Here is a 25,444-nt window from a genome sequence, read left to right as displayed (position 1 = left end):
TTGCCCGGCCTTCCTCGAAAAACGGAGGAAAGGAGAGGAAAGGAAAGCGGGCCTTCCCTCATGAGTACATAGGTGGCCTTGCGCGCGCCTGACTGAATACAGTTTTTATAAACGGCGAGGGGCGATGGGGCGGCCAGATTCTGTAGCGACTATCGGTCTCGTCCGTAGTTAGCGTGAAAATGTGGTTAAGAAAAAGTATCAGGCGTTTTAAAGGGGCAGCCTAATAGAAGGACCCCCGCAGGTAAAGCAGGCTGATAAAGAGATAATAGGCGGATAATGTTGAGAGCTGCTGGAGGAGAGGCAGGTTAAAGGTCACGTAGTGGAGAGAAAAAAAGTTTCTTGTAGTGGCTCCTTGCTTCGTTCTCAGCATGGTAGTTGCAGAAATCGTCGTGGTGGGATCCTGTATGACTGATCTAGTGAGGTTAGTATTGCACGGGCGGCCCTGCTTTTTCCCCCTCACTCAGGAGTCTCCTAACTTGGCACCTTTAAAACCTGTGGATTCAACTCCTAGAATTCTCCAGTCAGTAGGCTGGGGAATTCTGGGAGTTGAAGTCCACAGGTCTTAAAAGGTGCCAAGCTTGGGGACCCCTGCCCTAACTTAATGCAAAAACTGGTCCAAGCAAATAAATCATTGCATTCCGATTCATTTATGTGCTCAATTACCTCAAATACCCCCTCTCTCTCACACACACACACACAAACACAGTTTTCTGCTAAAACAACAGATTTTACTTCATCTTCTGTTGAAGCACACTGTTGAATGTGTTTCTTCTTAATACAACAATAATAATACTAAATGTACCTTACAAAAAAAACAATATAATCTTCATCTTTCTCTTTAAGTTAGATTTAACAATAACTTTTAATAAACCTAAATAGAGCACTGTGAGTGATGTGGGTGCTTCTACTGTACTATATATAATAATCAGTGACTTTTCTTAGAGCTGTTTGTAAATTGTGTGAGATTTACAGCTTTGTGCTGAATAGTGTACAACAAATGAGCCCTTATAGTATGTTGAAGTGAAAGCCAAATTTAGAGTCAGACTAGACTGATGTCATGTTTTACACTGTTTTTTTTAATAGTGGAAGGGTAGGGTATAAACTAGATTAGGACTAAATAATGAGAGAAATGGAAGGCTTTAAGGTCCCCTCCATGCTGCAAGTTGGATTTGGTTCAGCCTTCATTGCTTCTGCTATGTCTTCGAAGTGAAAGGAGTCACACATAGTCAAATCACATAATAAGCATTAGATCTAATTTAGCTGACAGTTATGTAAATCTCCTTAGTTCACTGTTGTAAATTAGTAGATAGACCTAGATATATAACTATTTGTTAATTTTCATCAATCATTCAGCCTTCCTAAAAAAAATACACGGGGTCACATGAACCCAGCAGAATTTTCAATAAGTTCCCCCATGTAGGTCCTTCCTGTCTCTTCCAGTTTCTTGTCAAATTTGATTTTAGCAAGCAGATATTTTGGCGCTGATTTGCTTCCCTCTATGACACTTTAAAAAATTGTCTAAAAATTTTAGACACTTTTAGAAAATTGTTTAAAATATTCCTCATTTGGCTTTAGCTCTATTTTGACACGGTGCTCAGTGGCTAAGACATTGAGCTTGTTGATTAGAAAGGTCAGCAATTCAGCGGTTCAAATCCCTAGTGCTGCATAATGGAATGAGCTCCTATTACTTGTCCCAGCTTCTGCCAGCCTAGCAGCTCGAAAGCATGTAAAAATGCGAGTAGAAAAATAGGAATCGCCTTTGGTGGGAAGGTAACAGCATTCTATGCGCCTTGGACGTTTAGTCATGCCAGCCACATGACCATGGAGACATCTTTGGACAGTGCTGGCTCTTCAGCTTTGAAATGGAGATGACTACCACCCCCTAGAATCAGGAACGACTAGCACATTTGTGCGAGGGGAACCTTTATCTTTACCTATTTCAACTCCTCTCATAGATTTCAAAGAAATCTAATTTCTAGGTTTGTACCTCCCAAAATTGGAAAAGTGCTTTAAGATTGATAGGGAGAAAAGCACCTTTCTAACTGCATGGATTTTATCTCTGCCTATATTCCTCCACGCCTATGATCAGTGTAGACTTTTCCTTCCCTTTGTCTCAGAATGGAGTGCCATATTTCATGTTGTTTCACATGCCTAAAACCACCTTCCAGCACCTGATCATCATTCAGACTTAAAACACATTAGTAAATGTTCCATAAAGCATTAAGTCGCTGTTCTCTTGATTATTAATTAACTCACAGTTAAGTGTTTTGGCCAGTTCTGCAAGAAATCTGTTGTACAAAATTCTGTGCAGGCTTTTTTCTTGAACACAATGTGCGAACAATACTTCAAAATATAGTTGATGTTAGTCCTAGTCCATGGTTTTTAAAAGCTTATAATTAGAAGTCGTTTGATGTATTAGCTTGGCATATTTAGTGTATTTTTCTCAGTTATGAAAATGTTGAGCATCCTGTATTGTTGAAATTATTATGCAAGATACTGAGATCTGTTTCTGAATCTTGAAGGTCAGTTTATTTTTTTCTTTTCCTCTTGAGTTTGATTACTGTGGAAAATTTGGAAGAAATTTCCTATCATACTTGCTGCACAATGCTTCTGCCTTGCAGGCATCTGTGCTAATGTATGTCTATCCTGAATTCAATTTGCATCCAAATGCAGAATGGGCACCTGATCAGTGAAAGGTGTTAAATAGAATTTATCTTTGTACAATGGAAAAGCCACTAGGTTGTTCAGTTCCACATTGCAGTTAAGTGCTAACACTGAACTTTTTCCAGCAACACATCCTTTTATTTAATGAACTATAGAATACATAGCTATAAAATATATGTAATCACCATAGAATATTAATTTTATACTCCTTAGAATTTATACAAAAATCTAGAAATATATTTATAAACAGAACAACTGTTCTGTTTATAAATATATTTAGGATTAGGAGATCCTAAATCTCTTAATTCTATATTTAGCATTAGGATATTGTTAATAAAACAACATCAAAAAGGAATAGTCCACCTGTGCAGTATTTTGAAATTCAGCATTTGCCCCAAGAAAAGTTAATAGGTATTTTTAAAGCTTGTGTTAGAGCATGTCAAATATGTGTCTATACATGCAAGCTCTCATTTATGTATGTCACAGAAAACCCATCACTTATTTAATTTTGCATTGTTTGTTGTTTAAATTACATTCCTATCACAATTTTTTTCAAGGAGCAAAAAGAAACATGCATGGTTCTCCATTCTCTCTCTCCAATTAGCCTAATTCTAACTCTAAGATTATATTGAGAGCTTCATGGATAAATAGGAATTTAAAACTGAATCTTCCAGTTTTAATCACTTATTCCATATTGGTTCTATGATATTAAGCACTTATTCCATATTGGTTCTATGATTATTTAATCTTAGCATATTGAGTTCAAGAGCCATCCACAGAGTGTTGACAATATCAAAACAGTGAGCATGACCTGGTGATTAAACCTTGCTCCTTTTTACACCTGTGTGACTCAAATTAGGAAAGGGCAGGATTATGACCATCCAGTTTCACCCACTATTTTGAAGTTCTTGATACCCCCATCCCCTCCCACCAGTTGTATGTAAAGACACAATATATATTTGCGGTGTGAAAGAATTATGAGCATACAACATTAGTCAAATAAAGAATAATGATGAAAGTCAGTTGTAGCAACAGTTGTTGACCCATCTTAAAAAGCTGAGGGCAAATTTTGAGTTTAAATAAAAGTTGCAACTAAAATGAGGGTGGGAGAAGACAAATTGACATTTAAAGGAGCCTTTCTTGAACCACAATGACCCCCAGATTGGTATGAATTACTGATGTGTGTATTTCTGCATGTAGAGTATGTGTGTTTAGATAAGTTGTTATAAATGTTTATTATACCTGAAGTTTGATTTATCCCAGCTGTCATTTCTCTGCTACACAGTCTCTCTTTTCCAGAGAGGTGAGGTGGTTGTTTGTAGTATTCACTATTTCCATGGCAGTAGACCGTGATGCGATCAGTGGAAGACTAAAATGTTCCATTGGACATGGGAAATTAAAAATCAAGAGATAAGACTTACATTTTATCAAACTCCTTGGCATTATAGCCTACATGAAGCTAAAAAACAATTGTTTAATTCTTAAGGGACTCCGTATGGTAAGAGAATAAATGTGTTTGTGTTGTTTGATCCAAGCAAGAAAATGATTACATTTAAAAGAAAACAAATTTAGCCACTTGAAATGGCTTTCTGTATTGTGATGGAAAGAACAAATATAAGTTCCAGAATAATAACTATTGTTAGGCACCGCATTTCCTAGAGATTTTTTTTCTATTGCTAAACAACAGTTCAGAGCACCACAATTTGCCTATCAGATAGCGCTGATTTTCCCCACACATTTAAAAGAATATAAAATCAAAAATATAATTTGGTGAAGTTTTTTCTCAAAAATGTTTGCAGAGGCTTGTGATTTTAGTCTTCTTTTAGAAATTTTTAGAATTCTTCTTACTAATTATTGATAAACGTTTGTCAATAAAATCAGAAACCCTTGTTCTATTCAAAGTAATGCTGGATTAACCACGTCATGAGCAGCAGAAACCTCCAGGCAATAATGGAGAAGATGATTTTCTTTAAATAATGTGGCTTGGAATTATATTGCTACAGATGGAACCCATGAAACAGTATGTAAAAGAACTGCTTAAGAGACTGAGGTTTTCTATTTAATTTTTTTTTACAAATAATATAGTCAGAATCAAATTAGAGATGCAGGTTTGAAAGAGTTGGGTTTTGGGGAGGCGGGGTCAAGGTGTTCATTTGGCTCCAAAATGCATTAGAACAGTGGTCCCCAACCATTTTGGTACCAGAGACTGTTTTCATAGAAAACAATTTTTCCACGAACCGGGAGGAGGGATGGTTTTGGTTTCACTGGCTCACCTGCCACTCACCTCCAACTATGCAGGCTTTTCCTAACAGGCCACGGACTGGTAGGGGATGGGGACCCCTGCATTAGAATTTAACTAATTTGTGTTACTATGCTTATCTTGAATATAGAAACTTTGAGTTCCCAAATCTGGGCTTTCCAATGTGACACACACTGGTCTCGGTGCCTACCGGATTTTCTGCCCTGCCTCAACTAATTAAATCGATTAATTAAAACTAATTTTAAAAAATGGAAGGGTAGCATGTTTCAAAGGAAAATAACACTTCCAATATCTACTTCCATGACCCCCTTTATTTGGAAATACAAGTAGTCCTTGATTTACAACAGTTCATTTAGTGATTGTTCAAAGTTACAGTGGCACTGAAAAAGGTGACAGTTTTTCACACTTACAACTGGTGCAGCATCCCCATGGTCATGTGATCAAAATTCAGCTACTTGGCATCTGGTTCATATTTATGAGGGTCATGTGATAACCTTTTGCAACCTTTTGAAAAGCAAAGTTATAAGAAGCATGTTATGATTTTAACAACTGCAATGATTCACTTAATATTTGCTTAGCAAGAAAGGTCATAAAATGGGGCAAAACTCACTTAACAAATGTCTCACTTAGCAAAATAGATTTAGGACTCAATACTTGTACCCCCTTTAAATTTAGAGCTGGGGCAATAGGGAACATTCTATTCCAAAGAGTATGAAAAATATATTGTGATAAATTGAAGTTTTGAAACTGGCTTTATCACCCATTAACAAAATGGTTGCCACAGGGAAATCCTTCTAGCATTGATTTTACAATTTTACAACTGCCCACAGTTTAAATTTCTAGATAAATACTCTAGTTCTAATATTGGAAAAGAAGCTAAATCCTGTGTTTATATTTCTTGCTATAATTCTGACTGTGTTGCAGAAAATACAATATTTTAAACCTGCATTAATAACTTCCGCACCAAAGACTGTTCCCATAATATTATACAATATACAATGAAATCTATTTTGGTCCAGCTCTTTATTTGCTTACAACTAATAGACAGAATCTTGCCAGACTAAAGCTATAATCGTGTAACCTACCACAGGGCCCCCCAAAGTTTTGGGTATCAAGGACTGGTTCTATGGAGAGAGGTTTTTCTGTGGACCTGAGAGAACATGTGGTTTTTAAAGACTTACACCTTTTAAATAGAAAATGTGCATAGGAAGCTCAGCAATATTCTCCCTAGCTGTTACTTTGTTAGGCCCCGCTTTATTTTAATACTTGTAGACTTAGGTAATATACCGTATATACTCGAGTATAGGCCGACCCGAATATAAGCCGAGGCACCTAATTTTACCACAAAAAACTGGAAAAGTTATTGACTCGAGTATAAGCCTAGGGTGGGAAATGCAGCAGCTACCGGTAAATTTCAAAAATAAAAATAGATACCAATAATGTTTTTGAATATTTATTTCAAAGAAAAACAGTAAACTAGCTCTGGGACATCGTTACGTGGCTGCTTGCCATAACAAGGAGGAGGTGGGACATCGTTGCAGAGCGGCAGGAGGGGGAGGAAGGGGAATCGTAAGACAGCCCTGCATTACATTAGAACGTGAGGAGGGGGGATGGTGCGGTGCGCGCTGCGCGGCAAACTGACACAGAGGGAGGGGAAACTCACTGGGGCGCCGGGCCATTCACGAGCGTCACCCAGCGGCATGGCCCCGCCCCTTTTTCTCCTCCATTTCGGGCAAGTTTTTCACTGACTCAAGTATAAGCCGAGGCGGCTTTTTTCAGCCCAAAAAGTGGGCTGAAAAACTCGGCTTATACTTGAGTATATACAGTAATCTGTACTATTTCTGGATTCCACCACCTTTGTCTATTAATTAGACAAAAACTTTGATGGGACATATGAGATTCTATGAGTAGAGTTATAAACTGTAGAATCTCATTGGCTTCAGTGCTAATGCCATTCTTATTTTTTATACATTTGAGATGTTAAAATGTTGCATTTTAATGAATAGAAATAAATTAAAATGGTCAGAGAGAAAAACTGGATGGTGCCAACAGTTGAAGTACTGCCAGGCTGCTAAAATCAAGTACTGACCAAGAATGTGATTGACACTGAGTTTTAACAGCATTGGAAATGTTGGAAATGTTGGAACATTAAGTTACTCTCCTCTTTTGATTGCTAGAATTATGAGGTAACTAAATTTATCACAGCTTTTTAAAAATTAGGAAATGGAGAAACTGATCAAAACTGTCTTAGGCAAGAAAAACTATAGCAGAAATTATTGTCTTGTTTTACCTATAAGCTGCCATTATCTCTCCAAGATACAAAATATAAAATTACATTTATAAAGCTGGAGGAGGCCATTTAACTTAGATACGTTATATGTCATTTACTGTAGAACAAGAGACAATGCGTCTTCATCAACTTAAACAATTTCCCTTCAGCTACTTGACGACTCGTATCCTTTTGACAAATGCCAACATGGCCAGCTTCTTCATTCTCTCTCTTCATAGAATTTACTGTAGTTTCCTGTCCCCTAACCTTTCTCATAAGCATTAGCTGAACCTGTTCCAAAATCTCTGAATCCTACTTATAGTACCCAGAATCAGATGCTGGTAAGATCTGACCAAAGTAGAATAAATGGAACTATTAGAAATAGGAATATTCTTTATTGGCCAAGTGTGATTGAACACACATAGGAATTTATCTCCAGTGCATAAGCTCTTGGTGTACACACAACAAAGTGATAAGTCATAGATCATAAATCATAAGATAATAATAAATCATAAGATACAAAAATGGAAAACATGGAAAATACAAAAAATGGAATTATTATTTCCTATTATACAGAGATAATTGTTTGTAAGGCAGACTAAAATCGCATTAGTCTTTTCTGTAGCTCTACTACTGGCCATGCTCAATATGCAGTAATTTTTTATTCCATGATCTTTTTCATATGCATTATTATCAACCCAGATTCCCCCACCTGTATCTGTGCATTTTTATTTTCCAAGGAAAGTGCATTTGCACTTGCTTCTATTAAATTTCATTATGTACACTTGTTTTATATTTATAAATACTCTGAGTATGGTTTTCATTACAGATATATATTTAATTATCATGGTTATCTGGTTCACATTTAATTAGCTTGGTAAACAGAATGCCATGTGATGCTTTATTAAATATATTGCTTAAGTCAGGTTATAGTACGTCTATAGCATTCTCAACAATCTTTTAAGGAAGTTACTCAATCAAAAATTAGGGTTAGTTTGTAAAACTAATTCGTGATAAATCTATGCTGACTTGTGGTAATTGATGTATTGCTTCAGTATGCTTATGGATTAATCATTTTGTTATGATCAATGAAGTAATTAATTTTATACTTTTAATATTTAAATAAGTTCAAAGTAGATATTTCCCAATCATGTTTCTATCAACTGCATGCTTCAATTGTACCTCTTCCTCCTATTATTTAAAACTTTGAACTTTTTATTTTCTCAACTGCTCGTTTTCCATTTTATACTTTGGGGAGAAATGGGAAATGTAGCTCATACACATCTTGATCTTTCATTATGGAACTTTCGTCCTTATCACTCAGACACCAGTACAGTGTTTATAATTATAAGATTATAAGCAGCATTGGGGGCTGGAAATGTATATATTTGTTGTCAGTATCCTGACAGACCTTAGCATAATAAAACTTGACTCCAGACTTTGGAAGAATTACTTGATAGCAAGAAAATCCACAAAGTTTGTTTCTCAGATAAATGTTCCTTTTGCTTCTTCTTCATTTGATATTACATTTACTTGGACTTTGAAGGCGGAGTGGCATACCTTGGATCTCCTTCAAGGTTTTTGTTCTATCTCACCATATTTCAAGATCTTCACAAACTGAACATTATGCTGTGTTGTCAACACCCTTATAACATTTTTTTTGCCAGGAACAAAGTCCTATGTAAACATCTTCTGCCATTTGGCATTTAATAGGTCTGCTTGCCAGTGTTTCTGCTTGTTTCCTTGGTTATTAAGTATTTTCTTCAACAGTATAGTCTTCAGTTATTTAAGAGTTCTACGAGTTCTAAGAGAAACAACGTCAGTTCATGTAAAGGAAATGGCAAGAAGCAAAGGCAAACTGAACTAAAATCCTAAGCATAGTCACAGTCACGTAATTTTCATTTAGAAATCACTTTGCTTAACAATCCAGTTATCAGTTCCAATTGCAGTTGCTAAATTCCTATAGTGGCGGTCTGTCAAAGAAGAGCATGCAGTATTGCTGTCAAACAAAACACTTTATATATGCATATAAGGAAGGGTTGCAGGAACTGAGTATGTCTAGTTTAATGAAAAGAAGGACTCGGGGAGACATAATAGCAGTTTTCCAACATCACAGAGATTGCCACAAAGAAGAGGGAGTCAAGCTATTCTCCAAGGCACCTGAGGGTAGAACAAGAAGCAATGGGTGGAAACTAATCAAGGAGGGAAGCAACTTAGAACTGAGGAGAAATTTCCTGACAGAACAATCAATCAGTGGAACAGCTTGCCTCCAGAAGTTGTGAATGCCCCAACACTGGAAGTCTTTAAGAAGATGTTGGATAGCCATATGTCTGAAATGGTTTAGGGTTTCCTGCCTAGGCAGGGGTTTGGACTAGAAGACTTTCAAGGTCCCTTCCAACTCTGTTATTGTATATATTGCATATTGGTGCTGCTTTCTAAATTCATCCTATCCCATTCATTGGCTGTTTAACTCCTCCAAGGAAAGGTAGTGTTCAGATCTAGGCAAGAAAATCCAGTCCCAGTAAGGTAAGAAGTGACAGAAGCAGTGGTGGGATTCAGCTGGTTTGCCCTGGTTTGGCTGAACCTGTTGTTATCGTTTGTGTAGTTTGACTGGTTGTTCCTACCACTGGCTGGCCCCACTCACCGGGGTTGCCATTCAGGGTGAGGCGGCTGCAGCGGCATGACTGGGAGCCACACTGATCAGTTGGGAGGCTGCAATGGACCGGCTGTGCCGATCAGCTGGGAGGCTGATCAGTCAGTTCAGTCAGATCTTCCAGCTTCGCGAGATCTCTCCCCCCACCCCCGAGAAGTTGGAAGGCCTGATTGAACTTTTTAAAACTCTGACTTTTTAAAAGTCACATGGTCTTCTTTTGTTGTCCTACATGCAGGAGAACGGAGTTGGAAAGCAGGTTAGTGAGGGAATGGTGGTTGTTCTGGAATGGGGTGGAAGTGAGGATTTTGCATTATCTTTGCTCCAGGATGGAGTGGAAGTGAGGATTTTGTATTATGATTATGATTGCTTATAAATAAGTAAGAATCAGTAAAATAGGAATGGAAAAATCCTTATCTGTAGATCAGCATTTTTCAATCTTGGCAAGTTTAAGATGGGCAAACTTCATGCTGCCTTGGGAATTTTGGGAATTGAAGTCCATGCACCTTAAAGTTGCCAAAGTTGAGAAGCATGGGTCTGTACTAAAGTTTAGGATTTTCCATTCCAGTTTTATTTAAAGTTAAATAAAGTGCAATTAAATCAGTGGTTCCCAAAGTTGGCGGTACCGCACCCCCTGGGGGGCGGTGGGATAACTTAAGGGGGCGCTAAGAGGCAAGGGGGGCGCTAAGAGGCAAGGAAGGTGGTAGAGGAGTGCTGGAGGTGGCCCCCTCGCAGGGCACAAGACTCTACTTGGAATGACACGGTCATAGAAGGGGATATAGTGTGTTGTGTATAAATAACAAGCCCCAGAAAGGCCTTCCAGCGAGAGCCTCGTACCAGCCATAGGGAAGAAAATGGAGAAACGCACATCTGTGGGTGCATTTAAAAGCAAAGCAGAGGAGCCAACTCATTTCTTTCCCAAGGCTCCTTCTCCCCGCTTGGGAGCTCCTCTCAAAATCCTTACCCACAAAGCAAGGTCTTTGCCTGGCTATTCTTGAGAGACCGCCTGCTGCCAATTACCTCCCAAAGACCCATTAGATCACACAGGGTCGGCCTCCTCCGGGTTCCGTCTACCAGCCAATGCCATCTGCCTACTACCCGGGGGAGGGCCTTCTCTGTGGCAGCTCTGGCCCTGTGGAACGAACTCCCCGCAGAGATTCGGACCCTCACCTCTTTCCAGGCCTTCCGGAAAGCCGTCAAAACCTGGCTGTGCCGGCAGGCCTGGGGTTGATGAGTTCCCCTCCCCTCTCAACCTGTGTGGCTGTGTGATTCTTGGCTATTTTAACTACTTGTATTGTGTTCTATGTTCCCTTTTCCCCCCTTTGAGTTGTTCGCCGCCCTGAGTCCCTCCCGGAAAAGGGCGGCATATGAATAAAACAAATCTCAATCTCAATCTCTCTGTTTTGTGCCCCTCCTCCCTGATTTATTTATTTTTTAAAAACCCGGATTGAAAAATCCAGGGTCGCCATAGGAGCCGAGCTTACTTCGGCGAGTTGAGGCACCAAAGACCGAGCGTATCAGTCTCCCGTCTGCTTTGCAGCCCGGAAGTGGAAGAGCAGAGAGGTGGGTTCCTAAGCCCAGGAGGGAGAGAGAGAAAGGAGGGTCCTGGAGGGCTGCTGAGTCTCTTTACAAGAGGAGGCAGAGGATGAGCTGCCTCTCTTTCTCTGCCAGCCTACGCTGGAGCAGCAACCCTTGCCAGCCAGCAGCGCGGAAGGAGGGCACCGCCTGTCTCGCCGTTAGAGCCTCTGTTTCTCTCCCACCCACCCACCCACCTCAGCCCACCGCGTGTCAAGCCTGCAGTGCCCCCCAGCTGCTTCGGTCCAGGCCCCGCCGGTTTCATTAAGCGCGGAGCAGGCCAAAGGTGAGGCAGAGCAGGTTTTGAGGGAAGGCGAGCATGCAAAGGGGGCTGCAGGGAGACCTAGTGATGCAACGGCAGACACCTTCTTGGATGGTAACAGAGCTTTATTCTCCTCCAAAACCACGTCTTCCCTCCCTCCACCCTGCCTCCCCCAAAACCTCTGGCTCAGATTTTTCTGCCGCTGCCCTTCCTGCCGCCGGTGCTCGGGCTGCTCCCTGGCCCCAGAGAAGAGCGCCCTGCCAATCATAAATACAGCAGGGAAGCTGAGAAGGCGGGTAGGAAATATTTGGGGGGGGGGGGAGGAATCCGTTGTACCTGCAAGGGAGATTTGCATGACAGTAAATGGAATGTTTTCGTTGGAAGTCGGGAAGAAATGGGCCATTTCAATATTTAAGGTTTAAATCTAGAAATCAGGGGTTCTAGTTTTGGGTACCACAAGTTCTCCCTGTGGCTTGTGCAGACAAAGAGAGGATCAGAGTCTTGAGTTCTTCATCATCTTCCAGCTTCAGCGTACCTTGGAGGAAGCTAACTATCTTGACCCCTTCCAGTCAGGCTTCAGGCCCGGTTACAGCACAGAAACCGCTTTGGTCGCATTGACTGATGATCTCTGGAGAGCCAGAGATGGAGGCCACGCGTCCATCCTGGTTCTCCTTGACCTCTCAGCGGCTTTCGATACCATCGACCATGGTATCCTTCTGCGACGACTGCGGGAGGTGGGGGTGGGCGGCACTGTTCTGCAGTGGTTCTCCTCCTACCTCTCGGACAGGTCGCAGTCGGTGTCGGTGGGGGGGCAGAGATCGTCCCTGAGGCCCCTAACTTGTGGGGTGCCGCAGGGTTCGGTCTTATCCCCCCTGCTGTTTAACATATACATGAAACCGCTGGGCGAGATCATTCGGAGGCACGGGATAAAATACCATCAATACGCGGACGATACACAGTTGTATCTGTCCGCCCCGTGCCAACTCAATGAAGCGGTGCACGTGATGAACCGGGGTCTTGAGGCTGTTAAAGACTGGATGAGAGCTAACAAACTGGTACTCAACCCGGACAAGACCGAGTGGCTGTTGTGTTTTCCTCCCAACAATTTGGCTGACGTTCCATCGCTCAGGCTGGGGGGTCAAAATTTATACCCCTCAGACAGGGTCCGCAACTTGGGAGTCCTCCTGGACCCACAGCTGAGTTTTGACCACCATTTATCAGCTGTGACCAGGGGGGCATTTGCCCAGGTTCGCCTGGTGCGCCAGTTGCGGCCCTACCTGAACCGGGAGGCCCTCACAACAGTCACTCGAGCCCTTGTGATCTCTAGGCTGGAATACTGCAATGTGCTCTACATGGGGCTGCCCTTGAAGAGCATCCGGCGACTTCAGCTAGTCCAGAATGCAGCCGCGCGAGTGATTGTGGGCGCACCACGGTTCGCCCACATAACACCGATCCTCCGTGAGCTGCGCTGGCTACCTGTTGGTCTCCGGGTGCACTTCAAGGTCCTTCTTACCATCTATAAAGCGCTCCATGGTAGTGGATCTGGCTATTTGAGAGACCGCCTTCTGCCGATTACCTCCCTCCATCCCATCAGATCGCATAGAGTAGGCCTCCTCCGAATTCCATCCGCCAGTCAGTGCCGACTGGCGACTACGCGGAGGAGAGCCTTCTCAGCTGCAGCTCCGACGCTATGGAACAATCTCCCCGTGGAGATCCGCACCCTCACCACCGTCCAGGCCTTCCGCACAGCCCTCAAGATCTGGCTATCCCGTCAGGCCTGGGGATAAGACTTTACTCTCGCCCCTCCCGAATGTTGAATGAATGTTGGGTTTTTTATTGCTAATTATTTTTATTCACATTTTCTTTTTGTGTCTTGTCCTGCACTCCCCTCCCCTATTATTGTAAGCCGCCCTGAGTCCCCTCAGGGAAAAGGGCGGCCTATAAATGCTTAATAAAATGAAAAAAAAAATGAAAAAAAAATCTACCTGTAACCAGATTTTTAAAAATGTGGATCCTCTGGGTTCCACATCCTGGAGTTCTGCCTACAGTTTGGGAAATAGCTGATTGCCACTTCCTTTGAAAAGACATTTTTTTCTCGTATCACTTCACCAAGCCCATCCATCACATTAAGAATTTACTGAACAGTGAAGTAGTTATTAAATTTTACTGAGTTTACTAAGTTACTAGTTACTAAGGTTCTTGATAAATGACTATCAGACTTTGAAAACCTGGTATCACTAGATCATGTTCAACAATTTTGTTGAATTAACATTAACTAAAAAGGTTTTTAAATTGGATTTTGAATAAATGTGCAATTAATTGTTACAGTTTTGAATTTTACTGTTACTATCTTCCTTCCGTCGTGTAAACTGCCCAGTCACATGACACCCCCAGCCACACCCACAAAGACACGGCCACAGAACCAGTAGTAAAAAAATATAAATTCCACCACTGGGTGGGGGACACTGAGGATCAGTTTGTAGCACCAACGGGGCGGTGGACTGAAAAAGTTTGGGAACCACTGAATTAAATAAATCAGTTGTGGTTTCCTTAACAAATAGTGATTAAGGCGATATGAATCATTGCTGGACTTTTTGTAAGAAAATGAAATTAAAAGTTGATCTGTGCTTTCATGATTACATATGGAAATAATGTAGAAAAATGTTAATCTTAAAGTAAGAGTTTGATATTTTTTTACTTATATCTGTACCAAAGAAAATTGGAAGTCATTCTTTTTCCTTCTTTTCCTCTTTCTTTCTTACACTTTCACTCTTTTTCTTTCCTAAATCTTTTCTTTTTTCAAATCTGTTTTTTATTTGTTTATCCCTTAGCTTTGTATTTTTTGATGTATGAAGGATCAAATACTCAGCCATTATAATTCTACATTCTTCATTTACATAAATCATATCAAAATTTAGAATGAAATCCACTGGCAGCCATCTCTTATAAGGCAGGCTCTGAGTCCCTTAACCAAAAAGTGTTTATCGATAGAAGAGAATATTTGTAGCTCAGGGTTGAACTATGGGATCCTTGGTGCTTTCTAAGCTTGATGGTTTTCTTGTAGATGTTTCATTACCAAACTAGGTAATATCATCAGTACTGGAATGGAGTGGAGTTTGCTCTTATTTTCATATACTTGTGGCTTACCCTCTTAGTATTGATCAGTTGCTTCACAAACAGTGTTTTGATTGGTGCCAGGTAGTGGTGGGTTCCTAAGCGGTTTACTACTGGTTTGCTGAGCACGCATGCGCCAGACACGCACTGCGCACATGTGCACTGTTGAGCAAAAATTAGTCAGAAAAAGGGGAAAACAGCTGAGGAGCAGCAATTCAAGCTGCCGCTCTGGATCAGCTGGGCTTTGGAAGCTGGAATAAAGGTAAGTATAACCCAGGGGTGGGCAGGCAGGCCCTCTTAACAAAAACAGAGAACCGGTTCGCTCTCTGTTTGGAGCCAGCACTACCAGTTTGGGAGAATCGGTCCGAACTGGCAGGAACCCACCTCTGGTGCCGGGTCTGTACAGTCTCAGGCAGAGAAGGGCAATTCTGCACTCCTCCCTCAAATGCTCTTTAAAATACAGAGTTTCCCAGCATTCCTTTAGGAACCTCCAACATGCAAACTGTGGTTACTCATCCGAAAATGAATCGTCTTTCCCTGGAGCTTCAAAACTTGCTGTTTGCTAGGAAGATATATAGCTAAAAGTCAATCTACATTTAGTCTGCATGTGACTTTGGGGATATTTCTTCATAACCAAACAAAATGTATTTTCTGCGCAGTTCACATCCCTTGCTCGCTGGATCTGGATGTCACAAAGCAAAGAGCTCATTTTGTAATTAACCCCCTTCCCTGTGGTGATTTGCAGAATGCTGCAGGAGGCTGAGTGCTGTCACGCCCCTTGGCCACACCTACCCAGCCATGCCCACCCAACTGGTCATTAGGGCAGAGAAGCAGTTGTTAAATTATTTGAGTCCCACCACTAGGCAGAAGCTCCCTGTGAAGGCAATGAGAAACAAGACTTTGGAAAGTTCCATGTGATTATTATCTGTAAGACACCTCCCTGATAGAAATATGTCCATCTACAGTTAAGGGAAGGCTTTTGAAGGCCATCATAGTCTGAAGGGTGATTTGCTTTATATTTTGCCTGCATACATGAGTAGCTGAAATATTAAAAGGAACTTCATTTTGCTTTCTAAAGACTTATATGAGGCTAGAGAGGAGAAGCTTCTGGCAAGAGTTCCTTCTGCAACTTAGAAAATGATATAACCATATCCTCTGGCCAGGAGGTCATAATTACTGGATTAACTATCTTTTCTCTGATTAGGAGCTTCATTCATCAGGAGCTTCATTCATCAGAACCTTTTGCTGTTCCCAAAAGCACCTGAAAGCAGTTATAGTACTTTGTTTTCCTCCTTTAATCAAGTCTCACTTCCTTTGTTATTTTCTCTGGCATAAGCAGGGATTAAGAAGAAGTCTCAGTTTGAGGATTTCCATGTTACGTTCTAATAAAAATATGTTTTAATTTCTGGGAACCTAATGATTGCAAAGCCTCTTTGGGTCTCTCCACTTTTACCACAAGTACCAGCAGTCTAATTAACTGTATCATCCAGTTGGCCTCCGGACAACATAGAAATTGAGCTTTTCTGAACACTTTGACACTTTCTTTTTATGTTTGAGTATAACTAAAAACAACAAGACCAGGAAATAGTCTGAGATGATTATTTTCCTAAGTATGTAAGACCAGATGGGAGAGTCAGCACTCTCTTTTCTATTACTTCCTCCTTAACAGAAGAACAGTTGGAAGAGAACTTGGAGGTCTTCTAGTCCAACCCCCTACTGAGGAAGGAAACCCTACACCTTTTCAGACAAATGGTTATCCAACATCTTCTTAAAAACTTCCAGTGTTGGAGCACCTACAACTTCTGGAGGCAAGCCGTTCCACTGATTAATTGTTCTAACTGTCAGGAAATTTCTCCTTAGTTCTAAGTTGCTTCTCTCCTTGATTAATTTCCAGCCATTGCTTCTTCTCCTGTCTTCAGATGCTTCCAAACAGTTATTTGGAATTTATCTTGGTCTTGCAATTTTCATTGTATTGCCTTCTACTCTTTAAATCAAAAGTGAAAAATCTCTGGCTGGCTCAGGATTTGGAAGTCCACAAGTCATAAAAGGACCATGGTTCCCCACCTATGCTTTAAATCCTGGGTGTCAAACTTGATCATGTCACATGATGTATCGTGACTTTTTTGCTTTTGCAGAGCCGGGGTGGGCATAGCCCGCCATGATGCATCTAGCCCCTGGACCACCAATTTGATACCCCTGCTTTAAATGATAAATATTAATTTCTACCATTTTTGTCTTTCTTTCACGTTAGGACCATGTATTCTGTAGTTAGAGAAATAATTGAGCTGTTTTACTTTTTGTAATATGTATGTAGACAAACTTGTATTAAAAATAAAAGCTTCTGACTTTGGACTTGAATGCTTGTTTAGGTTATTTTGTTCTGTTATAGAAGCAGCTGTTTCCCTTCAAAACATAACTAAGTCTGTAATATATGTGCTCAACTCCTCTGGAAAATGCACATTTGAGTGTACATGTGAATGGAAGATGCACAGTAACAGATGGTTCCTTAATCGTAGAAATTACTCATAATTGCCATTTCAAAACAGAAGGCTGAAATGCTTTTAAAGTTAGCCTAATGAAATAAAAATCTAGTAATTGCTTCTCATTACAAAATTCAGTGACAAGATAACAGCATTACATTATAGCACGGCTTTCTTTTCTTAAAAGCTGTATCTCTAAAAGTGAATTTTCCTGAGCTATCTATTAAGGTGTATTTGGCAGGAGGTTTAACATGAGATGGAAGTGTGTTTCAGGAAGAAATGGACATATGTATTTTTGATGTGTTAAGCTGGATATTTTAAGCAAGGTTTATGTGATTGGTTCTCCAGATGTTTGACACAATATATTTGTTTTAGCTTTCACAATTTATTTTAATTTTAACCATTCTTTTCCCACCCCATCCCTCCATCTCGTTGCTGAATGATAAATAGTCTCCTGCTTGGACAGGAGGTTGGACTAGAAGATTTCTAAAGTCCCTTCCAACTCTATTATTGCAGTCTAATCTCATTTCTGAGGCTGGGACAATAGATCAGCCATAGAAATCTGCTTGTTTATGCCCTGTCCTGCACTGCTCAGACATGAGAGGGGAAACTAAGATTAAAACAGAAGGGGTCTCTCTCTCTCTCTTGCATGCTACCGCATAGCTGGGGAACTTTTGACTTGCTGTTATCTTGGTCAGGTATGATTTTTTTCCCTTCAGACTTATTTTTATACTCTGTTCTTCCTATATTCAGCGAAACATATTTTGGTGTAAAAAGTACTGGTTTTTTTCCAGCTTGCTGCATCAATAATATCCATGTGTTTATGACAGCCCCTTGATTAAGAGCCTTTGATTTCCTACACCGCCTATTCCCGCCCAAGTTCTCCAGGGTTTCTTTTACCTCTTTTGATGTCTCCTGTCTTTTGCAATCAGCTTTTAATTCTTGCAACTACTGAGAGACCAGTTCCATCACTTCCTCTCAACTGTGAGTTTGAAGCAGCTGTTAGATTGACTCAGCCTTCCATCCTTCCAAGGTCGGTAAAATGAGAACCTAGATTGTTGGGGGCAATATGCTGACTCTGTAAACCACTTAGAGAGGGCAATAAAGCACTATGAAGTGATATATAAATCTTAAGTGCTATTGCTACTATACCAGGCTGCAGCAGAAGCTAGAAAGCCTGGTCCTTCCAAAGAGAAGTCCTGCCTTGTAGTATATAGGATGGTGCTGCATAATGAAACTGAAGTTCCCTTAACCATGTTCAGTAGCCTTTTTTTTGTGATCATGAATTTTGTTTTAAGATAATTTTAAAGCAATTGCCTTGATTATTATAAGATACAATATTACAGGTTATATTTTATTTTTTACAAATTTTTATTAATAATTTATTTTTAAAAAGCATATAAACCTACAAAAAGAAAAAGCATTTTTAACTTCCCAAATAGGATTATAAAGTTTCTACATAGTGATTCTATTGTATTATATTAAAAATTAACCCAAGGCTGTCCTTAGGCTGTAAAGTATTTTTTTCAATAATCCGTTCCGATTTGACTTTGATTTATGCCATTGTAACGCCTGTGTAACCAGTGCCCATATTTTCCTTATTTATTTTCATTATAAGAGAGGTTTTAAATGTTGTGGAATCACAAATGAACTTTTTGGGGGGGGTGAGGTGTTTCTCTCAGAGTGTATGCATATTGTGTAAGTGGGCATACTTATTGCAAGGTCCCCCCTTTTGTTAGTAGGCAAATAACTGTGGGTTATATACACCTTTTGTTTCACTACTTCGAATTGTGATTAGTTACCTATCGTCTAATTTGAAACAGTGAAACAATTGGTGAGGGTCTGTTTTATTTTTTGTTCTGTAGGAGCATGAAAGAGGTTGCATTTACAAATTTTGGATTATTGGAACTACTTTAATTAAATCTCTATAGTACTTGGCCTTAACATTCTATATGGTTAATATTTAAAATCTCTTAAGATTCAGTGTTAATATGTAATAAAGAGTATCCTTCCTCTTAATTTCAACAGCCTTACTAACGACTACCAAAAAGTTGAGAACCTACATGGGTAGAAATTTTTCACTGGATTTGGGGAAAGGTGGCCAACCAGTGTGTTCAGGCAGCTCGCCTTGGGACTAAATCTCAATGATCTGCAAAGGTAAGCACTAGGTTTTATAGAGGTTATTGTCAGTATATCTTGTTAATAATTGCTCAAATAGTAACGCAGACAAAATTTACACATTCATTTTAGTAATTAACAGCTGTCCTTATCCAAGGCCAAAAAAAATATCCTAAAAAGATTATGTGTATTTCTTTCTGGATAGAGTTAGTACAATATAGGGATAGGCAAATGGTGTACTCGGTGCAATCTAGGACTGACAATAGCATCCCATGATCAAGTTTCTTAAATTTAAAGCAGCTGGTAGCTTTAATATATAGGTAATACTAATATATTTTTCAGGATCATGACATGCTAAATTAATTTTATGTTAATCAGTCTATTCTGCATCTTTCCAAATATACAATACAAAGTATCAGTTTGTATTTTTTAAAGAGAAAGATTAACATTTTCTAAATAAGTTGATGAGCTTAATTATGAGAACATGAATGTTTGCAAATATTTTCCCCATAGGAACCAAGTCCTTTTTCTACTTTCTCTTTTCTACTAGAACAGGGGTGTCAAACTCAAGGTCTGGGGGGTGGATCCGGCCTGCGGGGTGCTTAGATCTGGCCCGCAGCCAAAAATGGAGCTCAGGAACCCATTTTTGCTGGCAGAATGCTCGTGCCACCACAGGCGCCCCCAGTACAAGTGATGTCGAGCTGGCCACATCCCCCTGGCCTTCTGAGGTCAACACAACCCTGATGCGGTCCTCAATGAAATCAAGTTTGATACCCCTGTACTAGAACCTAAAGGTCCATCAAGTGGAAATAATGTGCAAAGCAATGAATCCGGGTAGATAATACTTGAGAAATAGTATAAATTCATGTATGAGATTGTCATAAAGTATTTGTTTGTTTCATTGTAGTGGATATATTAAATCCAGCCATTTTGATTTGTAATTCTGATTTATGACTTGGCATGATGCCTGATCTCAAATGTTGTGGTTTATTAAGCAAACCATAGCTTAATGCAGTGTATCAATCCAATTAGTATAATTGAGCACGTGGAGCAGACTTAGAACATTTTTCAGTATTAAAACTGAATTCATGGTCATCTCTAAAGGCAAGGGTCCCCAATCCCCAGTTCATAGATTGTACCAGTCCCATGGTTTGATGGGAATCAAACCATTCAAGGAGCAGGCAAGCATGTAAAGCTTCATTTGCGCAAGAAGCAGACACGTGTACAACCTCCCCCTGTATCCGCTGCTGCCTTTCCGCAGAGCCGGAAAGGTTGGGGACCGCTGTCTTAAGGAATAGGCATGGCAGTCTAATTCCCAGAGAGATTTTTGTTATTTCACTGATATCCAAAGACACACAGAACAGTTGTTGATATAAAATGTGGAGAAATAAGTCTGTGCTTTTCAGAAGTAGATATAAAGGAATTCTATCTATAATTAACCGAAAGCTATTCCAGTTTTGGCCCACCAGCTTCTCATAGTGTATCATGTTATAACAATCATTTATACATGATTTCAACTGAAGGATTTATTCAATTGAACCCTAATAAAATGTTGCCATGTAAGATACACTGCCCAGGACTTCAGGGCTTCTATTTCATATCCTTGTTACTTGACCTCATTTTACAGTATTTTGTTTTGTTTTTTCTCTGACATTCAGGATTGATGATTGCTGTGCATCCTCTGCCATTACTAAGTTATGTATAAATAGGATACTCCCATGGGTTCATTCTTTAAGAAATATTTTCCATGTCTATCATTCACAGGCCATAGAGGCATATTATGTTGTTTAGTTTCTTTGGTTCTATAACTAACTGTATTTTTAATAAACATTTTGTGATTTCGTCATCAAAGATGTTAAATGCATAGTTGTAAAATCTACAGTTCTCATTACATATTTTTAATATTCTTTAACATTTTATTGATTAAAAATTATTTTTTTATTTAAATTACCTGACCTGTCCAACTTCAATGTACTTTTAAAATGCACTCATTCCAGAGAGAAATGGTGTTACTCTCCCAGTTCTCAGTGCTATTCATATAGAGGAGAGGACTCCCTACTGGATCCAGTACTTCTTGCTTCTGAGGAAGATGTTATAAAAGTGGGGTTTAATCATGTTATAAAATCAGTAATTGAGAAATATAAAGGTCCTGTTTCTAAAATATATGACAGTGGAGGAATATAGAATAAAATTTTATTGGTTTTAAAAACAAACAGTACATTTTTATTCTTGCATATTCAGAATATTTGCATTTTGAAATATTTTTAATTGCTGCAAAGCAGATACTTCAGGGGTCATCGCCAGGGCTAATGGAAACTCAACCACATGAAATTCATATCTTGCCCATCCTTGAGAATGTTGTCCAAGATGAGCTGGGTAATCTGAAATATGTAATGTTGTTTATTTTTGCTCTGTAGGTTGGAAAGGATTCTTTTGGTAATGACTACATTGAACACTTTAAAAAAAATGGGATTCCAACAGGTATCTTCCTTATTTTAATTTAGAACCAAATTATATCACTATATTCTGAACATATGATTTGTAAAGTTTTCCTTAATGAGAAAATTAATAGAGTAGTAAACAAACATCTACCATTGTTCATAATATTTTTTCTTCTGTTCTATTGTGTGCAATTCTCAAAGACTGTTTGGACAAGTCCCTGCAGATTTCTTTTGCAAGATTTTCAAAAGTTTTTTTCATTAAGATTTTTTTATGTCGCCATTATTATTTTGTAATAACTCAAGGCAGTGAAAATGCCTAATATTCGGTCTTCCTCCTATTTTCCCCAACAACAACAATCCTGCAAAGCAAGTTTATCTGAGAAAGGCTGGCTGGACCAAAATCATCTAGTCAGCTTTCATATTTGATTTTTTTTTCATGTTTGTAGTAGTTTGCCATTGCCTCTTTCCCAGCGTTGTAAGAAAGTAATTGGGTCAAAATCATCTAAGCTGACTTTGTCCCCAAGGCAGGACCTCACAGTCTCCCAGTTCTTGGCTCCTTCATAATACTTCCGTTAAAGTAACTGCCAGGATAACACAGATGAAAAAATACTTCTTCCTTCATAACATTTATCTTGATTCAACCACCTGGTTACCTCACAAGAGAGTTACTAAACTCTCAGGTAAATAGATTTAACACCTGTATTGTGGCGTAGCATATAAATTACTCTGTATGAGGGCTGTGATGGAAACCAGCAATTCCCATGGCAATTGTGTAGAACAGCCATTCAGTTTCAGCTATGTGTCACATAAAGTATCTGTTAATTCAGAAAGAAGAAAAGAAAAGAGGAAAGCCTTGTGAAGGCTCCATGATGTTTTATGAGCTTGGTTGTTTTCCTGCAAGCATTTCATTATCCAAATTAGGTAATATCATCAATGTTAGTGTTGATTTAAGAAGTCATGTGTCTGAAATTGGGGAAGAGAGAAGAGAAACGCTAAACAAAAAATCACAATAAAGGAAGCATTGAGGAGACAAAAAATAATAAAACACCAGGCCCAGATGGTATACCTGTAGAATTTTATAAAGCCATGCAAGAGAGATAGAAACAGTGATATTAGATTTATTTAATCAACACTTATAGAAGCGAAGCTACCAAATCATGGAGGGAAGCATATATAACATTAATACCCAAAGAAGATTTGGACCATCAACAAACAAAAAATTATAGATCAGTTTCTTTACTAAACGCAGATTATAAAATCTTTACATCAATAATGGCAGAGAGAATTCAGGAAAACAAGTTGCACTGGTCTTTTTAGACGCCCAAAAGGTCTTTGACAATTTAAATTGGCAGTTCATTATCACACAGTTAAAAATGATGAGATTTGGAGAAAAAATTATAAAGATGATAGAATCAATATATTTAGCCCAGACAGCAAAAGTAATAATAAATAGTGACACTACAGAAGACTTTAAAATATGGAAAGGAGTGACACAAGGATGTTCATTATCACCTTTATTATTTATATTACTACTGGAAGTTCTATTAATAGAAATTAGAAACAATCAAGAAATAAAGGGATTAAAAATAAAAAAGAGGAATATAAAACACACGCATTCGCGGATGATATGGTATTCATATTAGAGGAACCATTAAAATCAGGAATTAAATTAATCCAAAAAATAGAGGAATTCGGTAGGGTAGCGGGATTTAAAATTAACAAGAACAAAATAAAGATCATTACTAAGAAATTCACCCCAAAACACGAGCAAGAATTAGAGGAAAACATGAGAATGCAGATAGTAAAAAAGGTAAAATATTTAGGAATTTGGCTGACAGGGAAATGCTCAACAATTAAGGAAGGCAATTATGATAAAAAGATTCAGAAAATTAAGAAAATTTGGAAAATTGGAGGAAACTAAAAATATCACTAATGGGAAGAATTGCCATTGTTAAAATGAATATTCTACCAAAAAATATTTTTATTTCAAGTGGAACCAATTAGCCTAGGGAAAAACTTTTTCATAGATTTAAACAAATTAATTGCACAATTTATTTAGTCAGGAAAAAAAACCATGAATTAAATTAAAATTGTTACAGGACGGTAGAGAAAAAGGAGGATTTGGACTTTCTGATTGGGAGCTTTAGTATGAAGCAGTAGTTCTCGCCTAGATAAGGGACTGGATCAATCTAAAAAACAGAAGATTAATAACAATAGAAGATTACAATTTGGAACTGGGTTGGCAGGCCTTTATCTGGGATGGGAAAGACAAAACCCATAGCTATTTCCGAAAACATTTACTTAGAAAAGCTCTACTTCAGATATGGTTGAAAATCAAAACAAAATACAACAAAACACAACAAAATCCCTATCTGGTATCCACCATGGAAGCTCTGATATACCCAAACATATTGGACATAAACAAGATAATAAGATATGAAGACATATTAGATAACCAATAAAGATTAAAAACAAGGCAAGAATTGAAAGACGACGGAATAGACATAGGCTGGTGGCCCTATATACAGGCAAGGTATAAAAAAGACAGAGAAGGGTGGATTTTATAAGGAGCCACAAGAACTGGATAAAATTCTACAGGGAACCAAAGAAAAATTGATTTAAAAATATATCATTATTTATTAAAATTTAAAATGGAAGAAGAAACTGTGTAAGAAGCGATGATAACATGGGCAACAAATTTTGGGTATACTATATAATTGGCGGAATGGGAAAAAAATTGGGAAATAAATTACAAATTAACAATGGCAATGGCATATAGAGAGAATATGTACAAGATGTTCTACAGATTGCATCTCCCACCAGCGAGAATTGTGAAAATGTTCCTGGAGTGCTCACCTATCTGTTGGAAATGCAACCAACAACACGGAACATACTACCATATGTGGTGGACATGCGCATCTGCGAAAAAATATTGGAAAAAAATAAAAGATTGGCTGGAGGAGATTGCCACACACCAAATTGAAGTAAAACTGGAATTATTTTTGTTAAGAATTATAAAAGGAAATTATGAAAAAAATATTAGACATAGATTAATTCTACACATAATTACAGCAGCGAGAATTACATTCGCACAAAACTGTAAAAATAATTGCACACCAACAGAAGAAAATGTAATAAAAAAAATATTGGAATGTGCAGAGATGGATAGGCTCACAAAAGAAGAGAGAAAAAAGAATCTGAATATTACTCCATATGGGATTTATGATATAATTGGTTAGAGGAAACGGGGGGGGGAGCAAAAAAGTAAGGAAGAAAGATAAAAAAATTAATAAACAATTACAAAACCAGAAAATGATTAAAAGATAGAAATACGAAATAGACTATAGCAAATAAATAATAGGAAATGGATACAAAATGACACAAATGTAATAAAGGTTGTTATACATAAAACATAGAATACAATACAATAGCAGAGTTGGAAGGGACCTTGGAGGTCTTCTAGTCCAACCCCCTGCCTAGGCAGGAAACCCTATACCGTTCCAGACAAATGGCTATCCAACATCTTAAAGACTTCCAGTGTTGGGGCATTCACAACTTCTGGAGGCAAGCTGTTCCACTGATTAATTGTTCTAACTGTCAGGAAACTTCTC

The 25,444-nt window shown here is 38.8% G+C and overlaps 1 protein-coding gene across 1 annotated transcript in view; it reads left to right on the top strand.

Annotated features, from left to right (window-relative positions):
• Positions 1–19,355: 19,355 nt before the first annotated feature.
• The window catches only part of RBKS (ribokinase), a 48,492-nt gene continuing 42,403 nt past the window's right edge, over positions 19,356–25,444 (top strand). Inside the window, exons 1-2 of the mRNA XM_032216179.1 lie at positions 19,356–19,428; positions 21,808–21,873. Of these exons, the coding sequence (XP_032072070.1) occupies positions 19,419–19,428; positions 21,808–21,873 (76 nt within the window). The 5' untranslated portion in view covers positions 19,356–19,418. The remainder of the gene's footprint in view (positions 19,429–21,807; positions 21,874–25,444) is intronic.

Source organism: Thamnophis elegans, chromosome 4, assembly GCF_009769535.1.
Source record: "Thamnophis elegans isolate rThaEle1 chromosome 4, rThaEle1.pri, whole genome shotgun sequence".
Lineage (NCBI taxonomy): Eukaryota > Metazoa > Chordata > Lepidosauria > Squamata > Colubridae > Thamnophis > Thamnophis elegans.
This window is presented reverse-complemented; position numbering and strand designations above follow the sequence as displayed.